The sequence below is a fragment of the Myodes glareolus genome, chromosome 27, assembly GCF_982192425.1.
Source record: "Myodes glareolus chromosome 27, mMyoGla1.1, whole genome shotgun sequence".
NCBI lineage: Eukaryota > Metazoa > Chordata > Mammalia > Rodentia > Cricetidae > Myodes > Myodes glareolus.
Window position 1 is genome coordinate 2776984 of NC_142052.1, and position 12842 is coordinate 2789825.

The 12842-nt window shown below is 46.9% G+C and overlaps 2 protein-coding genes across 5 annotated transcripts in view; one reads left to right on the plus strand and one right to left on the minus strand.

Moving 5' to 3' along the window:
• Nucleotides 1-1690: 1690 nt before the first annotated feature.
• Nucleotides 1691-6096, minus strand: Tmem60 (transmembrane protein 60). The gene is made up of 2 exons (XM_048433531.3): nucleotides 5925-6096; nucleotides 1691-2306 (listed from the first exon to the last, which is right to left on the minus strand). The coding sequence occupies exon 2, from the start codon at nucleotides 2254-2256 to the stop codon at nucleotides 1855-1857; it is 402 nt and encodes a 133-aa protein (XP_048289488.1). The 5' UTR covers nucleotides 2257-2306; nucleotides 5925-6096; the 3' UTR covers nucleotides 1691-1854.
• A 371-nt stretch (nucleotides 6097-6467) lies between these two features.
• Nucleotides 6468-12842, plus strand: part of Phtf2 (putative homeodomain transcription factor 2) — a 108466-nt gene continuing 102091 nt past the window's right edge. For all 4 annotated transcript variants that reach the window (XM_087902441.1, XM_085684272.2, XM_087902443.1 and 1 more), the window contains exon 1: nucleotides 6468-6581. The gene's annotated coding sequence lies outside the window, so the exon portion shown is untranslated. The remainder of the gene's footprint in view (nucleotides 6582-12842) is intronic.

The window sequence follows — 12842 nt, forward strand, 5'->3', positions numbered from 1 at the left end:
AAATCCTCACTTCCAAATACTGTTTTTATGACTCCTACGTTTAGATACTCAAAAATAACACTTTGTGGCCAGTTAACCGACAGGAAGATATTTGCAACTAGATGTTTTTTGGTTAGCTCTTTAGTTTCAAAAGCGTAATGTAATTTATGCAGTCTTTGTGACATGTGGCTGCTTTTATTATCTTTATTTACAAGGAAGAAATGTATTAAAATAATCTTTGGGGGCCCTGGAGGATGGTTTGCTGCTGAAGTGTGAAGACCCCAGTTTGGATACCCAGCACTCACCCAAAAGCTACATGTTTGGGCAGTGAAGTAGCAAGTAGGTTCTGGATTCAGGGCACTACTGGCTGGCTAGTCTAGCCAACTGGCAAACTCCTATGGATGACAGCAGGTATTGCCCTGTCTTCCATACACACGCATGGATGCCTGCTCACACCAGTAGCCACCTACACAGAAATTCTATATTAGCAGTGAGAAAATCTGTGTGTTAAGACTTGAGACAGAGGGCCTCTAGCCAGGCTTTCCTTAAATTCAAAATTCTGCTCCTCCACTAGAGTGCTGGAATTATGGGATGCATCATCTCACTCTCTGCCTATGGTAGATCCTTTAAAACCACCAAAATGGCCACTTTAGACTCTGACAGAGCTAAAGTGAAAACCAAGTAGGACAAAATCAGTCTCTTAAGGGCTAGAGAGAGGGCTGAGTGGTTAGGAGCTCACACGGCTCTTGAAGACTGAGGTGGATCCCATCACCCAAGTCAAGCGTTTAGCCGCAGCTCCAGGCAGTCTTGACACCTCTGGCTTCTGCAGGCACCTGCACTTACCTGTACATTTGCACGCAAGCGTGTGCACGCACATGCACACACACATACACAAAATCCTAAAAAACAAACCCTCCAAAACCTTTTTTTCCCTCTCCCTGAGATAGGGTTTCTCTGTAGTTTTAGAGCCTGTCCTAGAACTAGCGCTGTAGACCAGGCTGACCTCGAACTCACTGAGATCTGCCTGTCTTTGCCTCCCAAGTGCTGGGCTAAACGTGTGTGCCACCACCGCCTGGCTAATGCTAATAAGAATCCTTAAAAGTACTTACAAGTTCAGTAGTTACAGGCACTTTCAGAGAGAAGATGGGGGTTTGATCCCTCGCCCCCGGATGGTCTTACAACCATCTGCAGCTCCAGTTCTGGAGACTGTGCTCTCTGGTCTCACATGAACTCATCCAAGACACACGGCATTCCCATGAAGGTAAAACAAAAATTTTATCTTCAAGTTTTGAAATGCTTCACGTCTAAGCTTCAGAAGTATTGCTACCTGAATTTGGGCATCGGTTAAGTTTGCTGTTATGGCAGCCACATAGAATTTCTCAAACCTGAACACTTCAATCAGGCACTGTGTCTGAGATTCCCAGGACAAAGAGGCACAGCTGGCTCCCATGACTTAAATAGGCTCATCCTAGGCCGTAGGAAGAACTCAGTGTGAGCGTACCCCATTTGAAAATGCCAAACTAAGATTCTTTCTCAGTTGGACATGAGGTTGCATCCCTAAAATAACCAAGTTTTTCCTTCATAATTTAGAAGCACACATATGCTTTGTTTATACAGAGCACTGTCCAGCAAACTCACACAGAGTTCATAACTGAAGGCTTTACATTCACTTCACGTCCTGACCACATACAAGGTGAGAGGCACAGAAAAATAAGGTCAGAAACAAGCTTTATTTACACAGGGATAACAAAGATATCAATAACTCAAATATTGAATAATTCAGCTTTGGGTTGGCAACAAGTTCCTGCCTCCACAGCCCTGTTCATGGCAGTTTAGGACTTGGGGCTTCCCATCAGGTCTGCGGTGTTCTGGAAGTCAGTCTCTCACAAAGAAGACGTTATACCCAAGTTCTGCTAGAGCGCCAGCCAGCAAGGCCCACAGTGGGATGAAGACGTAGGAGAGGTTCATGGTAGTGAACTGTTCCAGCTTCGCACACAGTGCGAGGCAGAAGGCCAACTTGAGTAACATGGCGACGAGGTACCAGGCTTTCTTTTTGATATTGTGTGATCCATGTCGGGGGTCAAAGCCGGACTTACACCGTCCAGCCATTTTCACGATCAGCATGACGAGAAGGATAGTGTCAAATATCCAGACTGGAATAAATATGAGGAACCAGTTCCAAGGGGCCTTCTCATCCAGTTTTAACACCAACATGATCAGGAAGAGTAACGTGAAAAGCCAGGTGAGGAGTACTCTCTGAGCCAAGGACATTCTCATTTAAACAGTTTCAAGAGGATGTTTCAGGGCTGAGATAAGGGAGATACACCCTAGAAAAGAAAAAAGCTCAGGGTTTGACAGCAGAAATCACGTCTATTCCTAGTAAGGCTGGCTGCTTCCCACTTCTCAGTCTTTCTCCTGCAGCAATCTCGACCATTTCCGTGTGCATGCAGGTATGCATGTACATCTACATTAAAATGTTCTGTGTTGAATTATGTGTATGTGTGCATGCACACAAGTGCAGGTGATTCCCCTGGAGCCGCAATCCTCCCAGCAGTGGGTGCTGGGAACTGGCCTGCAGTTCTCTATAGGAGCAGCCTGTTCCTGGCTGCAGAGCTGTCTTCCCAGCCATTGCCACCTCTTCCAGTCCACCACTGTAGCGCTAAGGTTTTAGTGCAGACACCGAGTATGAACTTATTCATGAGCAGTTGGCTCCTTCTCAGTGCTACCCTCAAGCCCAAGCGTGCTTTTACCTGCAACTCAGCGATGATCTTAAGCTCTCTGCATGCTTGCAAACCTGTAGGTTTTCATTTAATTTCAAGAGGTGCTAAAACTGAGCACCTGTGGTCAAAGCAATGAAAAAGGAAATATGGTTTGTGAGGGTGAAATGGCTAATATAAACTCGATGCATAAAGACTGCAAAGTTGTTGCCGTTGGGCTAAGTAACACAGAAGGGATCGATAATCATTGTTTCCTATATTTGTAAGTATTTTCTTGCTAAACAGACCACTTAAAAAACGAGGTATTTTGTCATTACTTAATGTTTAATTAGCCTATGACAAGGAGCTTTTATATCACTATTTTCTCTACATCTATTCTAAAATACTCATTTAAAACATTTCAAGTCTACATGTCTGCATGTGTGTGCCACCTGTGCCTGTAGAGAAGAAGACGTCAACTGCTAAGAGTTTTTCTGAATGTGAGCACGAGCTGGCACCCCTGGCTGCTGGCACCCCTGGCTGCTGGCACCCCTGGCTGCTGGCACCCCTGGCTGCTGGCACCCCTGGCGTGAGACTCACAGGTAGTCCTGAACAAGCCAGTGTGGGTCCTGGGAACTGAACTCTGGTCCTCTGGAAGAGCAGTCGCTTTTTAAACTATCGCCATTTCTCCACAACCCTTACTTTGATTCACAATTTAAGACTTACTCTTACTCTAGGATATATCCTCAAATCTGGAAGGCCTAGGATCCACTCCCTGCCAGAATATCTTCATTTTCTCTTATTTTTTTCAATGCTAACATCACTAAACTCATTCTTGAAACCATCCATTCTCAACTGGGACTGCATTAACTTATATCTTAGCTTAAGGTATAAATATGTTGTAGGAGGAGCGGGCTGCGTCCCACCGCCTGGCTATTTTACACCTGAAACAACCACATAGAAACTGTATTAATTATTGCCTGGCCCGTTATCTCTACCTATTATTGGTTAACTCACATCTTGATTTAACTCATCTCTATTAATGTGAATCACCACTTGACTGTGGCTTACTGGCATGAGTCTAACCAGCATCCGTCTAGGGCAGGAGAACCATAGTGTCTGCCACATTGCCCTTCTTCCCAGCATTCTGTTCAGTCTACTCCACTTATCTAAGCTCTGCCCTATCCAAAGGCCAAGGCAGTTTCTTTATTAAACCAACGAAAGCAACACATATACAGAATGACCTCCTACACCATAAATAAGGTATTATATCTGATTTTCACATATGGTGATTTACAAACCATTAAGATGAAGGGTAGATACAATGGGAAATCAGAAGCCAAACTACATGCAGCCAAGCAAGGACTCGGGACAGAAGGGATGGAAACAGCTGAGAAACATTAGTCCTTTAGCTTTGCGGAGAAGAAAATAAAAACAGGACTTGAGGCCGTGAGAGGACTAAGAAGAAATATTTAGTTCTCTTTTTCCACTATAGTCCTGGAGACAGAACTTAGGTCATCAGTCTTGGTGGCAAATGCATTTACCTGCGGAACCATCTTGTCAGCCCAAGAAGAAATATTTAGGAAAGAAGACTCCATGACAAAGCCCAGGGTATAATAAGCCCCTGGCAAATGGCACACTGAAGATGAACAAACTCGAGGGGAACAGACAGATCAGAAACCACAGAGGAAACAGAGGAATGGGTGCTAGAGAAGACGCAGGAGAAACAGGAAGAGTTGCAGAACTGGAGAGAGGGAGCAACTGCCCTAGACCAGTGTGCTTAGTTGTGCTGATAGACTCTGTACAAGAAAGCGCACACCCTTCATAGTTCAGCAGTTAGCTGTGGATGTCCTTGTGCCTTCTCAGACTCATCCATTTGCATCTGTTTGGGTTGTAAATGCTTTGGACTGCAGGATTTTGGCTTTTCAGTAGGCTGTTTTGAGACAGGGTCTCAGTCTGTAGCCCTGGCTTGCCTAGAACTCTGCTAATATAGACCAGGCTGGCTTTGAACCAAAGAGCTACCTGACTTTGGCTCCGTTGGATTAAAGGCATGGGGGTGTAAAGGAACTGCTCATATTGGGCTCAGTTCTGGAAAGCAGTTTTCTTTACTGGTCCTTCCTTGCTGGAAGCCTTATACAGTGGAATAAGATGATTTTGGAAGCAGAGCTGGAGATATGTGTAGGCCGCTTAATTAACTACATATGTTTTTAATCCTGTGAATGTTTGCTCAGCCCCAACCTCTGATTTGGTCAATTTTAAGAGCCTTTACGAATATTTGTGATCATAACTTCCTTTACTGTAACTTTTCTGTATGCCACAAGATATGAACTTCTTTTTTCTTCCCTCAGAACAAGTACCAAGTTGTCTGCAATGACCACAGGCACTTTAGGACAAGGCGCAGCAAGAATGCAAGGGCTTAAGCCTGTTATGGTTATAACTTTCTAATTGTGGGGGGAAACAAAGTTCGATTGCAGGAAAACACTCTCAACAAGGAAAACAGCCTTACTGATATTCAACGGACATTTAAAAGGTTGCTTAGACTGAACTACAGTGGTGACACAGGTTCCAGTTTTACAAAAGCATCTTAATCGGGGTAAAGAGTTTATTTAGCTCTCGCCACCACTCTCTCCAAGGGACGGTCAAAGGTGCACTCCAAGGCTGAGATCTGTTCAATAGATATTTCCCACTCGAGGTGGGTATTTCTGGTACACAGAAGGTAGGGTTTTTGCCATGATTCCGGATCCACTGTGCAAACCTCCAGCCCCCTCCCTCCCATGGAGATCTACAGGTCTCTTATCCTTTCATCTGCATCTAGCGATCAGTTGCGTGCAGCAGATCGGTCCAAGGTCTGTCCCTCACCATTCCATTTCCCTTCTCCCGCTACTGTCAACACTCTCCCAAATGAACTCTCCGTACCCAAAGACAGCTCCGTTTCATAAGATCACCATTTCCGCTACAAAACCAGTGTCTTTCCTGCTGACAACCTGGCTGATTTTAGGACGCATCTGCACTGGAACGTTAAGGATGCTGCTCAACTATCCCGGTCTTCGGTATGCAAAGGCCCATGGTGGTTTCGCGGAGCTGCCCTTACTCTCCCAAACCTATGCTGGAATTTAATGCGGTTTGTGCGAGATGTAACCCCGTAGTCGTCGAGCCGTGGCGTGATGGGCTGAGGGTCACCCAAGCACCGGGCGGCTCGGGCGGCAGCGCCGCGGGACCGAATGGGCAAGGGCCGAGCTCCCGACTCACCTGGCAGAGCGGCCGGCGGGCGAGCCGAGAGGACGGCGAAGGTCCGCAAGTCCGCCAGTTTGGATCCTCGTCCTCTTCCACACTGGACCCCCCCATGAAAGTCTCAACCGCTCACATAATTAGGAGAAGGTAGAGTTCCGCCTCTCCGAACCGCCGCAGCGGAGGCCCTGCACAAGCCCCCAGCGCTCTTCGGTACCTTCTCACCGGTCATTGGTCCATTTAGCCGCCAGTAACTGATCGCCTTCCCCTGAGCCCGCCTCCTAGTCCTATTGGTTAAAAGAGTTGTCAGTCTAGGCTCTCGCTCGGTGTCGGCCCCGTCCCGTTCGCCGGACCCGGCGACCCGCGGTCAGCGGCGCAGACTCCGAGGCGAGCCGAGGGGCGGGGCGTCCCAGGGGGCGGAGCGCAGGGTGGGCGGCGCAGACTCCGTGGCGAGCCGAGGGGCGGGGCGTCCCAGGGGGCGGAGCGCAGGGCGGGCGGCGCAGACTCCGTGGCGAGCCGGGGGGCGGGGCGTCCCGGGGGGCGTCCCGGGGGGCGGAGCGCGGGGCGGGCAGCGCGCCGCCGGCGGCTGGGCTGTAGCTCTCCGGGCTCCGGCGGCGGCGTTCTCCTCGGCGTGTCCGCGCGTCTCCCAGCCGCTTCCCAGCGGCGCCGGCGGCTACGGTAAGCGCCGCGGCTCCGCGCTCGGCTGGCCGTGTGGAGGGCGCACCGCGGTCACACGGGATCCCCGGGCCGTGCGGGGATCCGTGCGGGAGGCGGCGGGGCGGCGGACGGGATCGGGGCGCGGGCTCCGGGGTCGGCGCGGCGGCGCCCACAGCCACGGGCACCTGCGGGCCCGGCTCGGCCGCGGCCCCCTCCCACCGCCGGGGCGCGGAGACTGCGGGTCGGGGCTCGGCGCTGGGTGGACGCCCGCGCCTCTGCGCGCTGCCGGCGTGGGGTCGCGCGGTCCCCGGAGGGCGTAGGGGGCGGCGGGAGGCGCGGGCTCGCTCTGCGGGCGCCCTGCGTGCTGCTGGCGCTGCCCGCGCGGGAGGGCAGCAGCTGCTGCAGCGGCCCCGGCGCGCTGGAGCTGCGGATCCGGCGGTGCCTGCAGAGGGGCGGCTGCCCGAGTCCTGTGCGCGGGCCTTGCAGGCTGGATGAGGTCTGCAGACAATGCCGTGGTCCTTAGGCAGGCTCACCTTTCTTCTGCCTCGTGTTGACAGCCCTCGTTCTGGTATTGTTCTGGCGTTGTGCTTTCTAACTCATCCCCGCCTTGCTAACTTCGGGGGTCATTTTGCTAACTATTTTATTTTTATCCTGACAAAACCGAGGAACCGTGTTAACATGTGCGACCGGGAAAGTAGACTCTGGAACAATTAATGAATTTCCCTGTGGGTTTTACATACGTAGGTGCTGCTGAAATTAGGTTTGCAGTTCACAATTGTTTTTGTCAGTGGTAGGTTTTGCTTACTTTGATGTTATTTTACGTGTCATACTTTTGCAGTTTTTTGTTGCTTTTACCAAAACATTTCTCGGGTTTCTTGCCTTTTCCCCCTTCTTCTGAGTCTTTGATTATAAACTTAACCATGACTTGACTAGGTACTTTCGTAAATTCTTTTTCCCCAGACTGGATGGACCTGCGTAAGCACCGTAGGTCAAGTCCTAACTTCGATTTGGCATACAGACTGGAGATTATAAAAGAAAGAAATGTGTATTCCTCTGAGTTTTATGGCTCAGACTCCAGATGAGAGGGCTGGCGAGGTCTAGGTAGACTGGGCCATGTTTGCGCCCAGAAAACAAGGTGGTCCAGTACATCCCCGCCCCCGCCTCTTGGAAGTGATCTGCCTACTGCACAGGGAAGCTGTTGAATGCCTCAAGACAGTGGCAGTCTAGGTGTTAGGTAGGAAGGTTCTGATTTTCACCATATTGTAGTAGAGCCTGAAGATGTGAGCATTTCAAGGGCAGCTCCCAGCGTGGGCACTCTTGCTTAGTCAAGCCTGCAAGAGTAAATATTTTAAAGGCCAAATTGGCACTGGGCAGTTGATCCTAAAAATAAAGATGACTTGAACAATTTTTAAGTGGAAACTTTTTTGGCTAGTTTGTTTTTATGTATAATTGTAAGGGATTTGGAATGCGAACGGCTTCACTAAGAGAATTTATGTTAATATGTTGAAAAAAATGAAGATCAGAAAGTAGTTGGAGTATTTATGTATTATTTAATCCAAGATTTCAAGGGTAATTAGTTGATGGGTTCACTTCTAACCAGTTTGGTTACAAGGACTGCATTTCAAGCCATGGTAAAAATGGCTCAGACTTGTGTAAAGAGACTAATAAACAACAATGTTGCAAAGCGATAAACTGAATCATATTCCCATTGTAACACTTGCAGTTCTCTTTGTAATAGGCAGTGTTGATTGTTGCTGAAGACAGAGGGATGGAGTCAGCCACTCTCACTGTTCTGAACAGCCGATTAAGAGGAGAGATACTTAAACTATAATATCTCTCTCTGTTGTGAGAGAATGTGTGGAATCTGCCTGACTTTATGGAAAGTTTAAGGGACCACACCAGCGCCAGGTGTGGTAGCATATGCTTCTACTCCTATCTAGCATCTGAGACGCAGAAGCAGGGGGATGTCTGAGTTGTAGGACAGCCAAGTCTACGTAGTGAGACTTTTTCCTCAAACAACAATGGAAAAAAAAAACCAACCAAAATAAAGTCCCCAGAGGTTAAATACCTGTTGATCTTTCACTGTGAATGTGATCCCCACATCAGTTTCCTTATTTGTTTAGCAGAGAGGATAGTACTTCCAAGTAGCTAGTAAGAGGATGATGGGTAGAAGGTCCAGGGAGGAGCTGTCTGAGAGCCTTGGCAACCTAAACGTGTTTTCATAACAGGGAAGGAAGGCATCCCATACAGAAGGCAGACTCAGAACATGAGTATAGATCGAGAGAATGGGAACTATAGTTTTATATAAAAGTACTTGTGAATACCAGTGATATATACTAATTAGCATAGGCTGTGTCTGGGCAGTGTGAGTATATCCACTTTTGATGGTTGGAAATTGCAAACTTACTAAATCGTCTTTGTTGCTGTGACAGAACATCATTACCAAGGCAACTTTATGAAAACATTTAATTTCGGTTCATGGTTTTATAGGGTAAGAGTCTGCAGCGGGCGGGCGGGCAGGGCGCTGTAACAGTAGTTGGAAACTTACAAGGTTTTCTGTAAACAGGGCATCTGAGTGTAGCTCCGCCTATCTTTGAACTTGCTCTGTAGACCTGGTTGACCCTCTTGCCCCTGTTTCCTGAGTTCTGGGATCAAAGGCAGGTGGAGAACCTCAGTCTTGATCCACAAGAATGAAGCAGAAAGAGAGAGAGAAATTGGAAACCTCAAAACCCACCCCTGCAGCGATGCACCTCCTCCATCAGGGCTGTACCCGCTAGTTCTTCTCGCTTAAACTACCACATACACCAATAGAAGCTATTTGTCTGTTGTTATATTTTTACCTAATACTCTTCAGCACTAATTTTCCAAGTGCCTATGCAATAAATTTTTAAATGTGTTTGTCTAGTCAAGGATTTCATCATTTCGTTGAGTTTTCCGTTCTAAGTTATAAACAAAGACGAACATAGCACTCCTAGAGGTGTTTACACTTACTTTATGGATTCTGTTTTGTCATTCTTTATGCCCCCAACCTCTCTACATAGTCTAGAAACCCCTTTATTGGGTGACTTTTTTTTTTCTTTCTGGGAGACAGGCTCTCCTTGGCAGCCTTGGCTGGCCTCGGATTCCCTAGATAGACAAGACTGGCCTCGAACTCGGGTTCTGCTTTGTCTGCCTGGGATTAAAAATGTGTTCCAGCACCTCCAGCCTGCTGTTTTAAAACTAGCTCGAGATATTTTAGTGGGGCAGGATGTTGTAAATTGGGACTTCCCTTGAAACTGAGAAAAAGGTTCTGAGCTTATACTTCTGGCTAGCGTGGAGCGACACACGGCGTTGGTTTGTAAACCACCAGAAGCGTATGACTAGGATGACAACACGTCGTGTGGCATTCGGGACAGCTGCATTTGCAGTTCAGGTTCTTAGTGCCATGCAAATGGATAACATGTTTTTTTTTGTTTTTTGTTTTTGTTTTTTTTTTAAATCCAGAGGTTAGTTTGCAAATGAAAATGCTGATTGCAAGTAGTTTTTAGGAGCACTAGGCAAGAAAGGAAATCTGCTGGGTTTAATTCTCAGCAGTGAACATGAGCCGGGGCAGGAAATGGCTGTGGTGAGGAGCCTACCTGATGATAATCACAGCATGATTAAATGTGACATTTAATGAGAGGAAGTAAAGAGGAGAATGCAGCTTTCTGGTCGTTAGCTCATCTGCAGGAACTTTGAGAAGTAGTAGGTCATAAAACACTGGATACAGGATCTGAAAAATAGAGATGCGTGAAAGAGATCTTTGCAAGGTGTGTACCCGAGTTTCCATGTTCCATAGATCGAGGTTTAGGTCTGAATTCTGCCGTTCACCAGTTTGGCAACTCTGGGTTCATTGTTTAACCTTTTTGTCGTTTGGTTCGAGTCATAAAATAGAGATGTCTGTCTGGATAAACGCTAAAATGTCAGCGAGATACTGGATGCCTTGACCCAGTGCTTGGCTTCTAAGACTTACAAGCCAATTGTTGTAATTATTTGATTATACTGAACTCTAAAAAACAAGAAGCGCTGCTGGGTGTGGTTGCATACACTTTTAATTCCAGCACTGGGGAGGCAGAGGCTGGCAGGTTTGTGTGAGTTCAGGGTCCAGCCAGGACTACCTAGTGAGGCAACCTTGTCTCAGAAAAACAAAACAAGTAGAAAACTCTATGGAAAGTTAACAAAACCGAAAATGGCAAACAGAAAAATAACTCAAGCTGTAGTCTAGTCTGCTGAGTCATTCATAGGCAGAGTTCAGTGAAGAATTAGTACAGCAGCGTGCTGTGTGTGTGTGTGTGTGTATGTGTGTGTGTGTGAAGTGAGTTTCATATTTAAAGGATTTTTCTCACAGTAAGTAGTTCAGACTCTTGAGAGCACATCGGAGAATCACCGAGCTCAGGTCTCAGCCATGCGAATAAAGCAGATAGGCAATGGGACTTGTTTTTCCTCACATCTCTTACCCGTTGATGGAGGAGGGTTATCTGTCTATTGTGTTATTTTCATTGGTCAATAAAGAGACTGCCTTGGCCCCTTGATAGGACAGAAAATTAGGTAGGCGGAGTAAACAGAATAGAATGCTGGGAAGAGGGCTAAGAGCCAGAAGCCATGGAGCCAGCCACCAGGTCAGACATGATGAATCTTTCCCGGTAAGCCACACCTCGTGGTGCTACCACGAGATTAATAGAAATGGGTTAATATCAAGATATGAGAGTTAGTCAGTAACTAACTCTCTAGAGATAATGGGCCAGGCAGTGCTTAAATGAATACAACTTATGTGTAATTATTTCTGGGACTAAGCTAGCCATGCGGGAGCTGGGTGAGGCGAAAAGCAGGCCAGCCCCGCAACTCCTCACTCCAGATGGCGCCCACATGGATAACTGAATCCACAGAAAGCCTGAGAAAGCTTGGGAAAGAATAGAGTAAAGCATGTTTTCTTGGTAGCAGCAATTTCTCGGGTCTGCTCTGCTTGCTAGAGGCAAGCAAATGCTCTCATCTAAGAGAGGCTTCCTGACTCAGCTTTAGCTGCAAAACTTTGCAGCTCTTTAAGAGGTCCTGTCATGAAACACTTAAACGGTGTTGATGAAAACCTGAACGCATGCTTTTCGGGTTTTCAGCCGTAGCAGGAAAAAAGCTCCGTCGTTTTAAAATGCCGACTTTCTGGGTCGACCTGCCAGGACAAACTCTGGCTCTTTCAGGCAGGCAGCCTGAAGCACTTGAGTGTGGTTTGTGAGTAGAATGCTGCAGCTTGCTTGCTGACACGGACTTTGAAATGCCACAGAGTTGTGACAATAAAAAATGGTACCTCTGCCATGAAGCTGGAAAGCTAAGAAATGGCCTAGATCCAGCCGTCAAAGCCACGGTTTTAGGCTCATGTGGTCAGAAAAAAAGGAGAGATATACAGTAAAGAGAGATTCAAAGACGAAGAAAACCTCTAAATGGTTTATAGTGTGTTACAAATAAATGCAGGATAAAAGTTAAAGTTCTTAAAGTAAAAAGAGAGTGGTTATGTGTGGTGGTACACACCTTTAATCCCAATGCCCGGGAGGTAGAGGCATATTGACCTCTGACTTCAAGGGGTAGAGGTAGATTGACCTCTATGACTTCAAGGTGTGGTAACACACACCTTTAATCCCAATGCCTGAGAGGCAGAGACAGAGGATCTCTGAGTTCAAGGTGTGGTAGCACACGCCTTTAATCCCAGCACTGGGGAGGCAGAGACAGACAGATCTCTGTGAGTTCAAGGACAGCCTGGTCTACAGAGTTATTCCAGGACAAAGATATACAGAGAACCTGTGTCAAAAAGTAAAAGTAAAAATAAAAGAAATAGAGGTTAAAAATAAAGCTGCATAAAGATGGAAAATACACAGAGAATCTTAATACTGTATGCTATTATGCTCTCTTTGAATTATTTGAATGCTGAGGAAGGAGCAACAGCTGCTAAAAGACTTTTGTTTATAAATGCTGCTGAACTAATCCAAGATAGATATGTTGAAAATACCTTGACTTCTGAATTTGGATCTAAGGATGTGATGCTTTGGAAAGGAGGTTCTTCTTTTGTTTTCACAGAGGATGAGACCCTGTGGATTGCTTCTATCCCAATATGGTATGATAGACCACGTCCTCCTGAAAGGTTTCTGTGAACACCCTCAAAAAATTTCTTCACTCAACTGCCGACTGAGATGAACCTGGCAGACAGGTTATACCATAAAAGACCTGATTAACTGCGCCCCTATACAGCAGGAAGAAGTTTGGAGAGAAATAACTACG

What these genes read in the sequence shown, in the direction of transcription:
- Tmem60 (XM_048433531.3), bottom strand. Translation starts at nt 2,256, where the DNA reads ATGAGAATGTCCTTGGCTCAGAGAGTACTCCTCACCTGGCTTTTCACG.